The 19,156-nt window shown below is 41.3% G+C and overlaps 1 protein-coding gene across 2 annotated transcripts in view; it reads right to left on the bottom strand.

Moving 5' to 3' along the window:
* MED13L (mediator complex subunit 13L) overlaps positions 1-19,156 on the bottom strand; it is a 272,112-nt gene that overhangs the window by 14,238 nt on the left and 238,718 nt on the right. For both annotated transcript variants that reach the window (XM_054712354.1, XM_054712355.1), the window contains exons 17-25: positions 16,805-17,742; positions 12,933-13,112; positions 12,138-12,361; positions 10,092-10,284; positions 9,017-9,443; positions 7,698-7,917; positions 5,385-5,573; positions 1,838-2,088; positions 1,500-1,642 (exon numbers count right to left, since the gene is read on the bottom strand). In XM_054712354.1, the coding sequence (XP_054568329.1) occupies positions 1,500-1,642; positions 1,838-2,088; positions 5,385-5,573; positions 7,698-7,917; positions 9,017-9,443; positions 10,092-10,284; positions 12,138-12,361; positions 12,933-13,112; positions 16,805-17,742 (2,765 nt within the window). The remainder of the gene's footprint in view (positions 1-1,499; positions 1,643-1,837; positions 2,089-5,384; positions 5,574-7,697; positions 7,918-9,016; positions 9,444-10,091; positions 10,285-12,137; positions 12,362-12,932; positions 13,113-16,804; positions 17,743-19,156) is intronic.

Below are 19,156 nucleotides of genomic sequence, written 5' to 3'. Positions count from 1 at the left end.
GGACTGATCCGTTGCTTCTGAGGCAGCTTTTGATCAGCACTTGCCTCTCTCTTTCTCTCCCAGTCTGGCCAGCAGCCGCACCTCCATTTCTCTCCAGGCCTCCATTTGGGGCTGCTGATCAGCCCCGCCTTTCTGATCAGGTCCTGTTGATAGGCCCAGAGACACTGACTGGCATAGGAACTGACCAATCAGAACCAAATGTGGGTCCTGTGAAGAACCAATGGCTGCCTAGGAGGCAGAGCTTTTGATGCTGACTAGCATAGAAACCAACCAATCAGAACCAAATCTGGGTGCTGTGGGGAGCCAATGGTTGCCTAGGAGGCGGAGCTTTTGATGCTGACTGGCATTGAAACCGACCAATCAGAACCAAATTGGCCAGCAGAGGAGGGCAGTTGGAGGAGAGATCAGGTCTGCAGGGGAGGGCAGTTGGGGGCGAGATCAGGCTAGCAGGGGAGAGCCGTTGGGGGCAAGATCAGGCAGGCAGGGGAGGGTCATTGGGGGCGAGATCAGGCCAGCAGGGGTGGGCAGTTGGGGGCAACCAGGCCAGCAGGGGAGGGCAGTTAGAGGCAATCAGGCAGGCAGGCAGAGCATTTAGGGACAACCAGGCCGCCAGGGTAGGGCAGTTAGGGGTGACCAGGCTGGCAGGCAGAGGCAGTTAGGGGCGATTGGGCAGGCAGGCAGGTGAGCAGTTAGGAGCCAGTGCTCCCATATTGTGAGAGGGATGTCCGACTGCCGGTTTAGCCCCGACCCCACAGGGATCGGGGCTAAACCGGCAGTTGGACATCCCCCAAGGGGTCCCCAATTGGAGAGGGTGCAGGCTGGGCTGAGGGAACCCGCCCCCTATATGCACAAATTTCCTGCACCGGGCCTCTAGTATGTGTGTGTGTGTGTGTGTGTATGTATGTATGTATGTATGTATGTATGTATCTAGCTATATATCAATTCAGCTCCCAGACTGAACAATATCAGACAGTGGCAAGGTGAATAAAGACCGTTCCAATTTACAACTACTAGTCCTTGTAAATCAGGATTATCTTGCTATTGTGCCGCCAAAGCAAAATCTAGAAATACCAAGCTTGTCACTGTCAACCACCAAAACAAAGACCAAAAAACCTGAAGGCTGTTCCTATACATGACTTCTTCTATCATTAATAACCTCTGACATAAAATCTGTGTTAACACTGACTTGTACTTTTCTTTGAATCAATATAAAAAAAAATTAGAAATTCTAATATACTGAGTATGCTTTTTATATTAATAAAACATTCTCTGTTTTATACAGTGGGGTTCACTATTTAAGATTTTCTTTGATTGAGTACATGGTTTTGTTACCAATGAAAAGTTTAAAAACCACTGGTTTCTTGTACACAAGAATGTGAAAATATAATCTGCTTTATTCTTACTACCAATTGTACAATGTTCTCCCTCAGCTCAGTTAAAGCATCAGCTCAGCCCTTTTCCTTTGTTTCTTGTGCATATTGCCTTCAAGAATTTCTCACCTTTAAGCTCCCCATGGCCAAGACGCCCGAGTCGCCCAATAACAACTCTCCAGGGTAGAGATGTCATTTGGACAATACCTATGCACCATTCCCATAACTTCTGCAGTCCAATTTTACGTGCAGATACTTTACTCTTCCGTGATCTAAAAAAAAAAAAAAAAAAAATGGGGAAAAGGTCCCCAAATGAATCAAAGTTATCACTCGGACAAAATCAAAAGGATTCCAAAGAACCCACCCACACGGTACCCAATGCATTTAGAAAGAGAAATGAGAAAGATTTATATCTCAAAAAGGCACAGCATCAATTTACATGCACCACAAACACCAAGGTTGCTCACCTGTTTGGTAAAGCAATATTTACAATGCAGGTTTCTAGTAACTCCCCATGGAGGTCAGTGCAGGAAGCCAAAAGCCAGCGCTGGTCGTGAGACAAACAATAGCCCACAAAGAGCACATTGTATTTCTGGCTCGCTTCACCAAGTATCTCTCCCAGCTCTGTCTGCTTGTCTTTGTTTGGGGCTTCTGTCTGCTTGTCTTTGATTGGGGCCAATATAAAAGGAGGGGAGTAAAGCTGGATGGGGCTGGGCCGCTGAAATCAAAATCAAAATCAATATCAACACAAAGCCACTCAACTTCATGTTTACAACACAATCCAGAGCAGCACTGAGTGAAACCAAGAGGGAATAATGGTAACAGACTGCCCCCCACCAACACCATATATATAAATAGCAATGATAACACAGGCACCAAAAAGACTGTTTAAATGATAGAAGCTAGGGCATCCAACCAAACCAATATTTCCTTATTAAAAGAAATTACTATTTTAGAAAGTAAACTGGCCCAACTTCATTAGTCATTAGAAAAGTAGAAATTAAAACCATAATAAGACACCACCACAAACCCACCAGAATGTCTGAAATAAAAAAGACAGACAACACCAAGTATTGTTCACAATAGTGTTAATCATATTAGCTGCAAACAGAAAATGACCTAAATACCCATCAACAGTACTAGTAAGATGGATGATACACTGTGATATAGTCGCACAACCAGAATATAAGACAGCAAAGGAAATAAAAAAACTACCACTAAAAGCAACAAAAATGATGAATCTCCATTGAATAAAAGAAGCCACACACAAAAGGTTATAAATTATATGATTCAATTTATATAAAATTCAAAAAAGACAAAACTATGTTGTTATAAGTCAGAATAGTGATTACTGCTGGACTGACAGAAAGGGACCAGAAGGGAGAGCTTTTGGGGTGCTTGTACATGGCATTTTTACTTAGTAAAATTCATCAAGCAGTACACTTAGGATTACTTTTCAGTTTGTATATTATACTTCTGTGTGTGTAATTTAAGGAATCAAAGCAATAGCTGTTACCTAAGACAAACATTTTAGATAAACTGTGACAAAATTTAATCATCGACTTTTCAATATTTAATAAACAACATCTATGCTATGACATGGATAAACCTCAAATATTATGCTAAATGAAAAAAGCCAGACATAAAAGATGATATACTGTATGATTCCATTTACATAAAATGTCCAGAACAGGCAATCCATTAAGATAGAAAATAGATTAGTTGTTGCCATGAGCTGGAGGAAGGGCAAAATGAGGAGTGACTACTAATAGGTATAAAGTTTCTTTCTGGATTGATGAAATTTTCTAAAGTTAGGCAGTGATGATAGCTGCAAACTCTGTGAATAAACTAAAAATCACTGAACTATATAATTTTTAAAAGGTAAATTTTATAATATGTGAATTATGTTTCAATAATTTTTTTAAAATATATTTTATTGATTTTTTTACAGAGAGGAAGGGAGAGGGAGAGAGAGCTAGAAACACCGATGAGAGAAACATCCATCAGCTGCCTCCTGCACACCCCCACCTGGGGATGTGCCCGCAACCAAGGTACATGCCCTTGACCGGGAATCGAACCCGGGACCCTTCAGTCCGCAGGCCGACACTCTATCCACTGAGCCACACCAGTTAGGGCTGTTTCAATAATTTTTTTTAAAAAAAGAGTCCAGTCAAGGCTGCCTGAAAAGTTTTGTATGAAACAACAGGTTAGTGTCAAATATATGAGGTGCAATAAAAAAAGAAAAATAAATATCTGAGATGCAATAGACAGCTTGTGATAAGACACTAGGTAACACATTCTTCCCAAACTCTGTTTTTAAGATGCTGGATGTTCTATGAAAAAAAAAAAAAAAAAGTGATACTAGTGTAAGATTTCTTCTAAAACTTGCATGATAAAACCTAAGATACAGTCTTCCTTATGTGGCAACGTGCTTGCATGAGACTGTACCACTGTGGAGAGTCAGACTTTCCAGAAGCGGGCCTGGTGGTTTGGTTCCCCACCCGCTGCATCCTCATCACCTAGGACAGGGCCTGGTGCACAGCAGACACTCGGCTTTGTTTAATGAATGAAAGGTGGTATTCTAGCTGTAGACTGAGGGAGAGGCAGCATTTGGCAATTCATCATTACTGCAATGCAAGTAAAAAGGTACAAACCTCAGTAACTATTCATAACGTTTGGTTCTTTTGTTTTTAATAAAATCAAGTGATTTATTTCTCTCTTCCTGTTTCAACACAAAAAGGACAAAGCACATTTTTTCACTTATTTTCTTCTAAGCCACACTATCTCATGAACTCCTGATGGTGCTCTGCCACAATGTTATAATCTTTAAAAATGTTACACCATGCCTTGGAATATCCTTTACTCTCCTCTATGAAAATGCAGAATACTACTAATTACCATTTGAGGTTGTGATAAATTCTTATTAAAGCATAAGAAATGACTGCATCTGAACTGTGGAATAACCACAAGAAGTAGAAAATTAAGTTTATAAAGAAAAGCAGTAACTCATAATTTCTGAGACAAAATAAGAAACAGAAAAAAAATGATTTTTTTAATTTTAGAAAAGCTAATAAGAGAAAATAGGTGAACTGCTCACAAAAATAAAGATTCAAACTCAAAAGAATAAAACTGCCAAATACAGAAATTTTATATAATCCAGAAAGAATGTAGGTTGTTAGCTAAGCAGCTTCCTCTCCTGGGACCAAGCTGACGTGGACCAAGTTACAACAAATGCAGTATTACCTAGAGTTGCATCATTTTTCCATTTCTAAGTTTTTACTTATTGAAGGGAAAGCATTTTTAAGATTTTTAAAGAAAACACCTAAAACACAAAACACTCTTTCATTACCAACTAAAATCAACAGTTTTGTTGGCTTTTACTAATGGGTAATCTTCCATGCAATAAATGTGTGGGAACTGCATTCTGAAGGCTTTGAACATGCTAAACTTTGCTCTGTGCATCTACCTTCAGTGTAAGGAGATGAGAAAAACAAAACAAGTGTACAGCTTTGTTTAAAAAAGTTTGGTTCTGGTGTTTTGAAATTCCCCATGCGGTGCGTATCTGTGGGAAGCAGGTTACTAAGATGGAGAGAAAAGCCTTCTCTTGTATGCAGAAGCCCCGAGACAGAAGGGGAGAAAGCAGCCCCCAGTGAGAATGTGCATCAGAAAAGAGGGGCCTGATGAAATAAACACCCGCACAACTGCTGATCAGGAGAGAACTGGGGAAGGTAGAAAGTTAGTGACTAAAGACACAGATTCAGTTCAAAAAATAAAGAACAAGATAAATATAGGAGAGGCGAACTAAGTAACAGGAATAAACATATTGTTGCCCTAGGCCCTCGATAAAAAAATAGCAAGAGTCTGCTTGCCTTTTTCTCAAAAAATCTTACAAGTTCAGAGGAGTATCTCTTCTATTTGACGTAAGGATTTAACTACCATTCTTAAATAGAGGAGGAACAATCCAGCTACCGACTCCCCTGGCTTTCTGCAAAGGTCTGCCCTGCTACTACCCACCTCCGGGTTCTTGAGAGTCATCTCAATGCTGGCGGCAGGCCCGAACCCTGTGAGGGACTTAATGTGGATCTGTGTAGGCAGAGGTCGCCTGCACTGGCAGTACACTGAAAATGCCATGGACTTCAAGTATTGAATGTAGAAAACTTGTTCATCCTTCATTGTCTGCAGCATGGACTGGCAAGGCACAATCTACAGACACAAACACAAATAAAACTAGAAACTGAGATCAAACATGCTAACAAGAAAATTGAAAATGAAATGGCAGGAATTCTTAACTTGAATGGGGAAGAGAATTTTAGTTATAAAATATATGAATGCCAAATATCATATAATTCAATCTTAATTCTTTCCAGTGACATAAAATCCTGTATTCCAAATGTACACCAGCAATTTAAGAAGAGGTGCCATTGTGTTGGTCAAGTCACACTGTCACTTAGAAATAACCCTGTTCCTATTTTAGGGGTAAATTCTTAATGTACTGTATCTATGTCCCCCAATTTTAAAACTTGTTTTTTAATAGATTTATCATTTATATATACACATAGTGTGCATAGCATCTTTGGAATTATTGTCTAGTCACTTGAGAGACAAATGTCAAAACAATAAAAAAACTATTAGCAATCTATTCTGGTAACTTTAATTTTGACCTTTTAATTCTATAAGATAACTTTATTTAAAGTAATAGTAAAACAAAACCCAAGCAACTAAGACATTGTTTTCTACCAATTAAATTATAAAATTAAAAACAATTATTATGCCATCAAGCTGTCAAGTGTGCGGTGAAAATGGGCATGCTCACTCATGCTGAAAGAAATGTAAGCAAGTAGAACCTTTTGGGAAAGGAATTTGGCAATGCTTATAATGCTTATCAGAATCTATATCTAGGAATCTACTTTAAGAAATGACCTGAAATGTGAGAAAGATATTATACATGAAGATGTTTGTTATGGCTTTATTTGTAATAGTGAAAAAGTGGAAGCTAATTAAGTAACTGTACAGGCATGATTAGATAAAGAAGATATGCAGTCATTAAAAATGTTGCTTGTGAAAATTTTAAATAACATGAAAAAGTATTAATGAAGAGCATTAAGCACAAAAAGAATATCTATACTAATAAAAGGGTAATATGCAAATGGTCGGGATGCCCTCATGCATAAAGACCGATCAGCAGGCTGCATGCGCAGCAGGTGTGGGTGGGTGGGGACTTGCAGCTTCAGGGACTTGCGTCACGCCATCATAATCCATTACCAGGAGGCCTGGGGCCCGGGAGAGGCCTCCGTGCGGCTCCGCCCAGTCCACAGGCCTCCATGCAGCCCAGCCCAGGAGTGGGGCCAGGCAGAGGCCTCCATGCATTTGCGCTGTGGGTCTGGGGGCCTCTGCACAGTCCAGCCCGGGAGCAGAGCCCGGCAGAGGCCTCCATGCGCCTGCGCCGGGGGCCCGGGGGCCTCTGCGCGACCTGGCCTGGAGGGGGGCCTGACGGAGGCCTCTGCGCAGCAAGGCCTGGCCATCCCATGGCTACGCGTGGCGAGGCCTGGGAGTCCTGAGGCTCTGCGCAGCACCGAGGCGGGACCTGTCTCTGGCCTACCTCTTTGGGGCAATCCATCGAGGAGCCCCAGATGGGTGGGCGGGGCCTACCTCTTTGGGGCAATGGATCACGGGGCTCCCGCACTGTGACAGGGCACAGGCCAGGCTGGGGGACCCACCCCTGAAGTGCAAGAATTTCACTTGTCCTATATAATAAAAGGGCCACTAGTCCTATATAATAAAAGGCTAATATGCAAATTGACCAAATGGCAGAATGACCAGTTGCTCAATGCAGGAGCTGTTCCCTGGTGGTCGGTGCGCTCCCACAGGGGGAGCGCCACTCAGCCAGAAGCTGGGCTCATGGCTGGCGAGTGCAGTGGTGGTGGCGGAAGACTCTCCTGCCTTTGTGGCAGCGCTAAGGATGTCCAATTGACAGCTTAGGCCCACTCCCCACAAAGCCGTCAGTTAGACATCCCCCAAGGGCTCCCAGACTGCAAGAGGGCACAGGCTGGGCTGAGGGACACCCCCCAAGTGCACGAATTTCATGCTCCAGGCCTCTAGTAAGTTATATTAAGTATGATCTCAACTGGGTAAACAAACATACAGAAAAAAAGGCTAGAAATACACCAAAATGGTAATGAAGGCTGAATCGAAAAGATACAATTATGAATATACTTCCTTTTATATTTTTATATACTTCCAATTATTTAAAAAATCATGAACTTGTATTTACTTTCATATACTAGTAAACAACAACAAAGGCAAAAAAACAAACTTGCAAATACTTACCTGGAGAATGAAAGAATTTCTCATATGCTCAGGTAAATTATCCAGCATCTCTGTGTAGCAGCGCATCAAACTCAACAGCCAAAAGTTCCCAGAGGTAGAGTCTTCCTCTGCAGTGTAGGTGAAGGGGTCCACCATGTAAATGACCACAGCTGGAGGATAGGCTTGGCTGTCTGCGGAGTCAGGCTCCGTGGGAATTCCTATTCTCTCCCTCTCTGTAACACTGCAGAGAAAGTCACTTATGAGATGCAAAAGTAAACATAAATTATGTAAAAATAAAGTCAATTCTAGTGCATACCGACTCCTTGGGCAATGATTACAGATGAAATGTAATATTAACATGTGTCACATTACTGAAATAAAGGCAAACCAAGCCAGTTAGCACCCAAGATAGATATAAATGACAGTAACTGCCTCTAAATGGGAGATCTTTTTTTCCCTGTAGCTGTAGTCTACAAAGATAGTTTATAATACTATTATATTAACAGTAATAGCTTACTTTTATCCATATATTATAATTCATATAACAAATACATGTTAATAGTAATAGCTTACTATTAAGCTAACCTACATATATAAAAGCGTAATATGCAAATCAACCAGATGGTGGAACAACCGGTCGCTATGATGTGCACTGACCAGCAGGGGGCAGATGCTCAATGCAGGAGCTGCCCCCAGCCCATAGGCCCCGATTGCCTGATTGGGACCTGCCAGCCAACCTCTCAGTTTTTTCCCGCTGGCCGGCAGGCTCCGATCACCCAATGGGGAACAGGGAACTGGGGGTAGGTGGCGGAGCCAGCTGCCGGCAGCTGGGGAAAATCACCTCTGATCACAGGCCAGGCCTAGGGACCCTATCCGTGCAAGAATTTCGTGCACCAGGCCTCTAGTAAGTTTAATAATAAATTAAATAGGTAAGTTAGTTTACAAGAAGTCTCATATATTTTTTTAAAATATATTTTTATTGATTTCAGAGAGGAAGGAAGAGGGAGAAACATCAATGATGAGAGAATCATTGATCGGCTGCCTCCTGCAAGCCCTCTACTGGGGATTGAGCCCACAACCCGAGCATGTGCCCTTGACCAGATTCGAACCTGGGATCTTTCAGTCCGCAGGCCAATGCTCTATCCACTGAGCCAAACAGACTAGGGCAAGAAGTCTCATATTTCTTAACACTGAAGCTGCTGATTGATAGCTGTTACTTTCTCTTGGGAAGAAGAAAATCAGAGTCCTTTACTGGATTTAGAGACTCTCGAGGTTGATGGGGAGAGAAGGGTGTATAAGAGTCCACACGGAAGCCACCCACCTCAATCAGAGTAACATACCTTTCTTGTCCATCCTGTGAGGGCTGAGAGGAGCTCTGCCCAGGCTCAGGGTCTCCACCACAGCCTATGTTCCCTTGCGTTCTATCAGCAGAACTGGTCCCAGAGCTGGGGTTCTGCCCTCCAACACTACCACTGAATCCTGACGAAGAGGTAGTGCCTAGCTGGTTAACGACGGGAGCAGAGGCAGACGATGAGACCGGTGGCACGGTGGAACCAGACGCAGAACTACTTGCTGCAGGGTTCGCAGAACTGCCATTGGAGGTGGGATTAAATGCACCGCCAGCGGAGGGAGCTGCAGATCCTGCATTTGAAGCTAAAGGCCCAGTGTTCCCAGGAGTAGCTAGTCCCTGTGCTGCTGCTGGTGGGGTCTGGTACTTAGGTGGCGTCAACAGGCTGCTATCAAGCTGCAGAGTGGCTAAATAAGGTGCTGAAAGAATATATGCAGAGAGACGACATTAGTGAGGTTCTGCAGTGTTAGACAATCAGAAAATCAGAATGGTCACTTTTTTTAAAACTATGCTTTCAGGCTGCAATATTTTGGTTACAACACCCAAAATGCTATCTCCACATTTGAACACATGCTTATATATCATGCAAACACAGAAACGGACATGGAAATACTTATGAATACTGAAAAAGAACCTTGCTTGAAAAGAAAGAAAATCATTTATAACATTTTCCTTTCAGACTAAATCCATATGTCATCACTGAAAAATGGGAGACCAGCCATCGTGGTATATTATGCTCTTATGCATATAGGGCTTTACAAGCTTCTTAGATTCTCTTGGGAATCTGGGTTAAAATTAAGCAGTTAATCTTAAGTTATGCTGTTAAGTTTTTGAACTCTGGAGTAAATTAGATATGACTTCTTTAGGCAACTTTAAATAGTTTTAAAGAATATACATGCACATGAAAGTTAGCATTTAAACAGAATGTAAAAATTAGATCTAAATAAATACAGTAATGGAACATTAGACAAAAGAAATACAATGTAGCACCCTAACAGGTGTGTGTGGGGGTGCAATTTGCTATTTTCTCTCTCAAATTCTACTTTTCCAAATAAATTCCCATTTACCTAGGTGATGGCGGCAAACTTGCGCATAAAGTTTGAGTCTGGAATGATTGTCATTCTCCTCGCTGCTCCACGGCTGGTTAAACCACTCACTCACAAGCTCGTCCGTCAGCTTCTGTGCCACGGTCTTCCCCACACGCATGATCCCATCACGTAGCACTTTGCAGATGGGCTTGTGCTGCCCAAGCCTACACATCTGATACCACAAACAAGACCATTACTTATGACAGAACGCATCACCTTGTTCAGCACGCAGTGTTAGTGAGGCACTTTCTGTACATACACGTGGAGGCATTTTCCTTTTTCTTTTTAGTGTGACCACATGCAACCACACCCACATTATAAACTGGTCCTATTTGGTAATTATCATGTACCCTGATACTGCTGTATATTTCTCCAAAACCTGGAGTAGCTCCTCTACAGAAAAACAAGTGTTTCTTCTGAAGAAAAAGAAATGTTTCTCCAGCCTGAGGAAAAACTGCAGCGCACTACCCGACTGACTGCTAGGGGTCAAAAAGGAACTAACAGTTCCCTGCCTGCTAAGGCTGACCGAGACATCAGTCCACTAAAACCTCTTAATCCCCACTCAAAACATTTTCCTGTACGATAACATTAAAATGTATGGGCCATCTGTTAGATTGTTACAGACATTTGGAGATCACTAATAGCGGAGGGCCACGGAAGTGCTGATCACTTTTATAAAGTAAATGGTTGTTTTAGCGTGAGATGCTGTTGTCAATTTCTAGGATACTAAATGGCAGATAATTAATATACTGTCAAAAGTAAACTACTTAACTACCTGCTCACCAGCAGTAGAGCACATATTATTATTCCTTGCTAGAGTTAATGAACTGAAGGCTTACAAAGACCCTACAAAATCTTAGGCAGGTATGTATTGCTGCCAAATGCAAGTTCTTAAGATCTAAAAGATCTGGCAAGCCTTTTATGTTTTGTAACTTATGTGTAGGCTTCCTTCAAGAGAATGGCTGGGCTTTGAAATTGCTTAGACAAGTTTTCTGTGTTAGGGTAAGTATGACTTAATATTATTCTGTATCCATGGGCCAGGCACTGTTTAGAAATTACTGTATCCAAGGGTTTCCTTCAGTGGCTTAATTGATGCCATTACCTAATACGTAGCATCGCCTCATTTCTTTGCAGCAACACATACGTCTACTACTTCATGTGTACTCATGTTTATAGAAAGTGGATGCTCTGCTATGGAATATTTTTGAAACTCAACTTGGCATCTTATTTAACAACCACATTTGTAATACTTATAATATGCCTGTCACAGTTCTAAACACTTTACAAAATCTCATTAACCAATGTCACCCCAATAAATGTAATAAAAAAAACTTACTTAATTTAATCTTGCCAAATATGATATCAGAAGTATAAAGTACAAAGAATTTAGTGTGTGTGTACTTTGGCAGAAGAAATGTGGTACTTTCTCTTCAAAGACAGACATGATTCTAATTTTTCAAAAGCAACAGGAATTTATGTACTAAAAATATAAAATTATCTACCTGGCTGTTACATTATGATGGTGATTACATTCTTAATGTGTATCAAAATTTCAGTATTAAGATGAATGTAGTATTAAACAAAACATAACAGGGGCATGATTCATTAAATGTATCTTTTGATTTAGAAATTTTCAAGCTGAACATTTTTATTCAGTTCTGCCCTCCCCACAAAAAGGGTAGCCACACCTTCTTTTTGCACAGCTCATCCTCTGAACTGCCATTTCCCCTGGTGAACAATCCTTTCAAACCTGTATACATCAATGGGGGAAAACAGCTAAGAGGATTTTACGACGTGTGGTAAGGCTGGTAGAGGAGTGTTCTAAATCTAATGAAATATAAAGCAAGATGGGAACGCAATTTATTTCTAGAAAAACTTCCCAATTTAATTCTTTCCTTCATCTTCCAACTAATTGCAAATTTTCTTTAAGATCTACTTTGAAGATATTTATTCTTTAAAATTAAGTCATAACCAGAAACAATCTGAGGACTCATGTCAAAGAAATGGTTTCCAGATCTTCCTCACCTCATATACAGCGCTCAAGTCCCTGAAGAAAGTTTTGGCTCCTTCGAGCAAGGCCTCATTTTCTGGACACACCACAATATAGGCAACATCACGGTGGCCCCCATATGGGTCCAACAACAGCCTCTCCCAAAACGGCAAGGAGAATGGCGAGATGGTGAGGAAGTCTTTGTCATAGCCTACCAGCAGGGTGGGGATGGGCAACGGCTCAGGAGACTCTTCTGAACCTAAAACAACAGTGCAGTTTAGAAAGGGGTCTGGGAGTCTGATTCCCACAGCCGAACCATTTGGAAGTTCCTGGTGACCTTGTCTTAATTCTGGCAGTGGAAATTTCATCGTAGGTTGACATGATACTCTTAAAAGTATTCTCCAAAGCCTCTCATTAAATGGTCCCTGATGAACAACTTAATTAAATGAGTCTGAACATGTTCTAATGGTTCAATCGGAGGGCAGAGCAGAAGAAGTTGAAGTTCATTTCCCAGCAGCACTATGTCACTTCCTCTGAGATAAGTGTCATAATCGGGACCTTGACAAAACCAGTTCAGAAGTTCATCCAAATGAAAATGCCACGAAGACAAGGAAGAGGAGACTCTAATAAATGCTCTACTCAGGGATTATTTCCCTCATTGACCCTGATTATGCCACCAATGTTTAGAAAGCTTGACTCCAATACTGACTTTAGGAAAACAAAAAGAATATAAACTCAAGACTATTTTGTCAGGAAGCAAGGACTTGACTAAAGCTGCTTTCCAGGAGACCGAAAGTGGAGAAGGCACGCAGACAGGGAGGAGACTGTACCGTAGGTGCCCCGGCCTGCCATCTTGTGGAACTGCTGCCAGGTGAGCGGTCCCTGCACATGCTGGATGTTCTCCCAGGTCCTGCCCGTGCGCTTCTTCTGGATGGCGTCTTGGAGAAAGGGCTGCAGGGACAACAGCATACGGACCACATCCTGGGAGGAGAGCATGCTGATGTCCAGCACTGGAACGGACAGTAAGTGGAAATAAATGGAAATCATAAAGGAGGACTAGACTGGCACTCTCCTCTTTCTGGCCATCATTTTGGACCTCAGTTATACTCCATGACAAAGACATTATTAGTGACAGAGTCTATTTTTAGTAGACTCTAAAATACTTGACTCAGGAGTCAGAAGGAAAGAAATTCTTCTACTGAAGTGGAAAAAGTAATTTATTATTTATTATTGGAAAGAATGCAATGGAAAATAGGTTACTCTATATAAGTAAAGTGGTTAACTATAGAACGGTTTAAGAGTGGCAAGATGCATAGGCCTGGCTTTTTAAATCATATAAGCCTGTTTCCAAGTTGCTTACCAGGAAAGAGAGCTGCAAACATTTCTTAATTATTGTATAACTTTAATTTATAAACATCAATGGTTAGATTATATGATGAGTAGAGAAAAGAAACATAAGGTTTTGAAAACTTTAAAATGCTCTTACTATAAAATATTTTCACAAAATGCATCTTCAGAAAGCAAGCCCTCCCTGCAGGAGAGGTGCCTGAGAACACAGCAGAAGCAGTGAAAGACTGAAAGCCACCTGTACACAGAGGAAGGGAGGGGACTCGTGGCTTCTGACCAAACACTCTTCCTTCCAAACTGAGTTTTGGAAGTTGTAAAGATCCTTTTGAGATACCCAGGTAAAGGAGGGATCTTAACCAGCAATTTGAAACTCTATGCAAAACTTCTGAAACTCTATGCAAAACTGTGCATGAACGTAAGTGCATTTTTCCCCAGGAGAGAAGGGCCATAATGCTCCTCAAATTCTCAAAACAATCAGACAAACTAAATAATTTTAAGGTGATCAGCTCTCAATCCGCACAGCTAGGTTCCTGAAGAACTTTCCTTACTCTTACTTTTCTACTATTAGGAAAGGGGCATGGATGAAAATCTAAGATTTACCTACCAAAGAAATCCGAGACACAGAGTGCTGAGGGTTCTTAAGACATTTTTAGATTGTGTCCTTACATCAAACATAGTTTGCAAATTGGTGGCCACAGTTATTTTTTTTAATTTTGGAGTAAATCTCTCCAGGAAATTTCATACACAAATCTGGATTTCCAGCTTCTCTTGACAAATTGGGAGACCTGGCAACCCGAGCTGAGATCCACACTCCTGCACAGCCCCCACGGGCTGGAGCCGAGGAGCAGCTGCCCCTCAGACAGTTAGTTCTCCACGGTTCCTCCTTGGCTGCCTGCCTGAGACTGAAGCAATGCTCAAGTCTTTATTTCTAAGCCTGTGCTTCTCTTTTTTCTTATAAGTAAAAATAAACAAACAAAAAACCCAGTAAAGTACTTCTTACTCTATCAAAAGCAGGAAAATGAGAGACTGAGAGAACCAGATTAAAAGCAGACACCGTTCTTTGTGAACCCTATTCCTGTGCATATAACATAGAAAGTGTGCTGTGGAAGGACACACTTCAGGGCATTGCTTTTTGCCAATCTGGCTCCCCGCATCGATCATTTACATGACCTGTCTGCTACATGCAAGCATCTGAATTTGGAACCCACACCTTCCCTACCATAAAAGGTGCTATTTTTCATATGCAAAGATGACACTACTGTTCCTCCCACACAGACTGCTTTTCTGTCTGAAGGCCACTATCAAGTTAAAAGGAACTACCAAGATAATCATCCACATTTCTTTAGGAGAAAGACTGCACTTTCTTCATAAATTCATCCAACAGACATTAATTAAAGGTCTGACAAGTATAAGGCACTGTGCTTAAACCCAAGCAGTCATAAAAATAAGTATGACTTGAACACTTCCCTAGGAGTTTCCACTTCTAAGAAGTCTCCCTGCTTAACCTGCTCAGAAAACACCTGCCATTCCCTACTCCACTGAACTCTGTCCTCTGAACATTCTTTTATTATTCCAGAGTTCAATTTAAGAAGCTCATATAACCTTCTCCCTATAGGACTGAGAGTTGTTCAGAAGCAGGGTCCCTGTTTCATCATGTAACCCCGCCAGCCTGGCCTCTGTCCCTCCCCCATTCTACAGAACCAGCTCTCATTATGGGTACACGACTATCCTTACCTTAAAAGCTCAGCTGCTCTTTAATGCTTCTTGACCACTCTCTTTCTTGAAATGTGGTGACTTGGCAGATTTCACCAAAGCCTGCCTCAGGCCCTGCCCTCATTCTGTGCTCTCCTCCTCAGGGAGCTTCCCTCCTCCCCTGTGCCCCTGTCATCTGTGTGGCCCACTACTCTCTTTCCCCTGAGCTCCAGGCCCATCAACTCGTCTATTCCACATCTTTATCTCAAATCGATCTTTACAACTTCCAAAACTCAATTTATGAACTTGCTCCTCAGACCTGGTCTTCCTCCAGTCCACCGACCTATCTTTGAATGACACCACTGTCTGTCCAGGTATACAAGTCACAAACCTGGGTATCATCTTTTAAGATTTTGCTCTCCCTGAACCCCCAAATTCAACCTAGTACCAAGTCCTGCAGTACTACTTCCTAAACATCTTTTTAATGCTTCCACTTCTTTTGTTTTTTCTTTGCTAGAACACTAATCAAGCCTTTGTTTCTTATTTGGTCTACTACATTACCCTCCTAGTTTTCCCAAATCCATTCTGCCATTTTCTAAACCACAGCCCACATTAGGGTCAGAGTACATATTTTTTCTTTTTTAACACAAATCTGATGTTAATACTGCTTCATAAAACCCATTAGTGACTTGTTAGGGTTCTATGAATGAAGACCCAACCCCTAGCATGTTTCTAAAGGCTCATGGTCATCTAGCCCCTGCTGGCCTCTGTGCAGCTCTTTAAAGGCCCACACTCTGTAAAACTCTGGGCCTTCACATTCGCCACTCCTGCTGGGACACAATTCCTTGCTTCCTATCCTCTTTAATTTATACTCATGGTTGAGATCTCAAGTGTTACTACTTCTTCAAAGAAGTCTTCCTCCAGTCCAGCGTTCCTCTCCTCCTCCATGCTTTCACCACTTGTAATACTTAGTGATAATATTATTTCATTAATGTCCATTATCCAAAATAGATTAGAAATTTCCGAGGGCAGGTACCTTGTCTCTTTCAGTCAACATTTTATTCCCCAGTATGCACCACGTTATTGATAATGAATGCATAAGGGAAGGAGAGAGCAAGGTGCTTGACACTCTTAAAGCTCAACTCCAAAAATGTTTGTCAACTGGAGCTTTTAATAGAAGAGCCAGTGACATGACCAGTAACCGCAGGACTAAATAAAATGTGATCACTGTTACAAGAGAGAAAATACTGAGAAAACAGAGGAGGAAGAAAATGACCTGTAACTGGGTAGAAGACTAAATGGAAGAAGTAGCATGAAAACTTGACCTAGAGGAGCGAGTGGGTTTAAACATGAAAGGCTGTACAAACTACACTCTTGATGACTTTGATACTCAGCAGTCACAGGCTTCCAATATGAAATGCCTCTATGAATTAATAAAGAGGAAATTTCCACAAAGCAAGTATTCCTCTCCAAAGGTGTTTCAACATAAAACATTCCCTTAGTCCTTAAGTTTAGGATGATATCAACATAGCACTCACTTTAGCTATCTTATTTTTTAAGAAATGAAATTTAAAATTTTGTCAGAGAAAAAGTAAAGAAAGTGTGTAAGCCACCATCACGCCAAGCTCACTTCCAAAGGGCATTACTATTCTGGGACACCTACCGTTGCTATGAGGCCAAGAGTGCACAGTGGCACTTCTCACCAGCGCTTCATCCACTTTTCCACCTGTGGGATTATCCACATACTGCCGCCCCTGCTCCAAGGCATTAAAGCATTCCGTCCAGTAATCGTTATTATCTGCTTGCACCCGGTCGTAACTCCAGCTTATACAGGGAAGCGTTTGGCGACTGTGAGAGGAAATGTAGTCCAGGAAACTCAGTGAAGCAAAAGGTTGTGTGTGTTGATTCTGCAGGAGGAGGAGAAGGCTTATAGGTGGCTCCTGGGGTTTTCTGGCTGCCTCCATCTGAGGAAGGAAGGTGGTCTGACACATCATTAAGCGCCTCTCTGCAGCCTGACCGATATCAGAATTCTTCCCAAAAATATCCAACTCATCTTCCAGGAAGAGTCCCGAATTGTAACCAAGTTTGCGATTCATAATCGCACTGAACCCACAGGTACAGCGGTACTGGTCCTCGTTGGAAGAATCGGGGATGTAAAGCCCGACATCTGCCCCTTTGATGTTCATGTTGCAGGCACAGATGCAACAGCTGTCAAAGTTTCTGTCTTTAAAGATATTCATCACAGAATCAGAGAGAATCAGGGTGACATAGAGACTGTGGGCTTCTGGAATTGGTTGCATGGTGGCAGGCTCCACAGAGTTAAGGGGCCGCGTGGTAGAGGGGGTAGAGGCTGGTGACCCCTGATCGGTGCTGTCATATTTAACAGACCCTTGACCACTGGCAGTACCCCCACCTCTGGGAGTTCTTGGGGTCCTGGGGGTTCGTGGCGTGGGGACAGAGAAGCGAGGGGTTGCTGGCGATGGCAGAACTCCTGCTCCACTGTTGCTGGCTGGGGCAGCACTGTTCAGCGTCACTGGTGTGTTCATCTGTGGTGTGTTCAGATAGTCTGGGTCTGCTAGGCTCCCGACGCTAGGCACATTGCTGCAACACACAGACAGCACCAAGGGAGAATCAAAGGCAGGTCGCAGAAGCTAGAATACACACCTATCACCCCGACCTGGCCTGTGCATTTATCATCATTTATGTGTGTTATCTGTTGGTGTACTCAACTTTCTCTTTAAAAAAAAAAAAAAGGATTCAAAGGAGTCAGTACAGTATGTGGGAAAGCAAAAAACGAGGAATGAAGAAAAAAAATCAATATGGCACTTTCCTTCTACTCATTCCACACTGAAGTAATCCTCATCTAAATCTTTTGAGGAAACCTTTAGTATTTTTACAGAAAACACAATGCTGGATTTGGTCAATGTAATTCTGAAAAATTGTAACTACTAAATGGAACTTGAACATGAGTTCAGGTACTAAATTAGCTAGTAGACCATAGGATGGAATTTCCATCTAATTTGCAATTACATTTTTGTCATTTTTTGAAATTGAAAATCTGCCAACATACTTGTTCTCTGAGGCTATAATCTATATATGATTCTAAAGTAGTTATAATCAAATGCACAAGAAAATTTAACATTTTCCTAACTTTCAAAATGCAGTCCTATCTAGGCTTGCATTTTATTAGTAATGTGTGACCATGAGGGAATTCTATTTTAGGAAACCCATTGGCCGGAACTACATTACAGTTAATAAAAATATTACATATACTGCTAAGAGGCCTTAGTATTAATTAGGTGACTGCACAGAAGTACACATATTGTATTATAATTCCCAAACTTGTAAGATTTCTGTGGGATGGAAGGCAATTCTAATTCACTTATTAATTTCAAAATGCTATGCATTACCTTTAGCACAATTATTTTTAGTTCCCAGAGACTTGAACGCATTGCGCTATTTTCTCATAAGCAGTGACTTCTTTTTCAAATAGCCACATAGAAAATAAAATAATATCTGCAATGTTCTACTGTTTTATTACTGCAGAAAATTTTCTTGATGAACATTCTTACAGATATATGTAAACCAGCGTATGAGGCCATTCTTTCCAATTAGAAAAGAACACAGATTTTTTTAGTGCTTAGTATTATTTTGAAATCTATTAATAATGTACTTAAACTAATGTTCCTCCAATAAACTACATATTCATTCACTTATAATTTGAAAGAAAAATATCATAAAGTAATGGCTCTTCAAATAATTTTCTTGTGATTTTTAATTAGCTATGCCTGAACGACCAGCCTGAAAATCTAAATCAGGCACTGTAAAGATATTTTAAATTAGAGGCACACTGATATCTTTGAATACAGATAAAAAAAATGACCCAGAAACCTTGATTAGCAATCATTGCTATCTCAGAGACCAAAATAATGTGTGTAATAATGATTTTTACTGTAATTGGACTCCTTTCAAATTTTTCTAGTTCAACTAAAGCCTAAAATTATTATGCAGTTCA

Source organism: Eptesicus fuscus, chromosome 23 (genome assembly GCF_027574615.1).
Source record: "Eptesicus fuscus isolate TK198812 chromosome 23, DD_ASM_mEF_20220401, whole genome shotgun sequence".
NCBI classification, from domain to species: domain Eukaryota; kingdom Metazoa; phylum Chordata; class Mammalia; order Chiroptera; family Vespertilionidae; genus Eptesicus; species Eptesicus fuscus.
The sequence above is the reverse complement of the archived record's forward strand: the minus strand, read 5'-3'. Positions and strand labels throughout refer to the sequence as shown.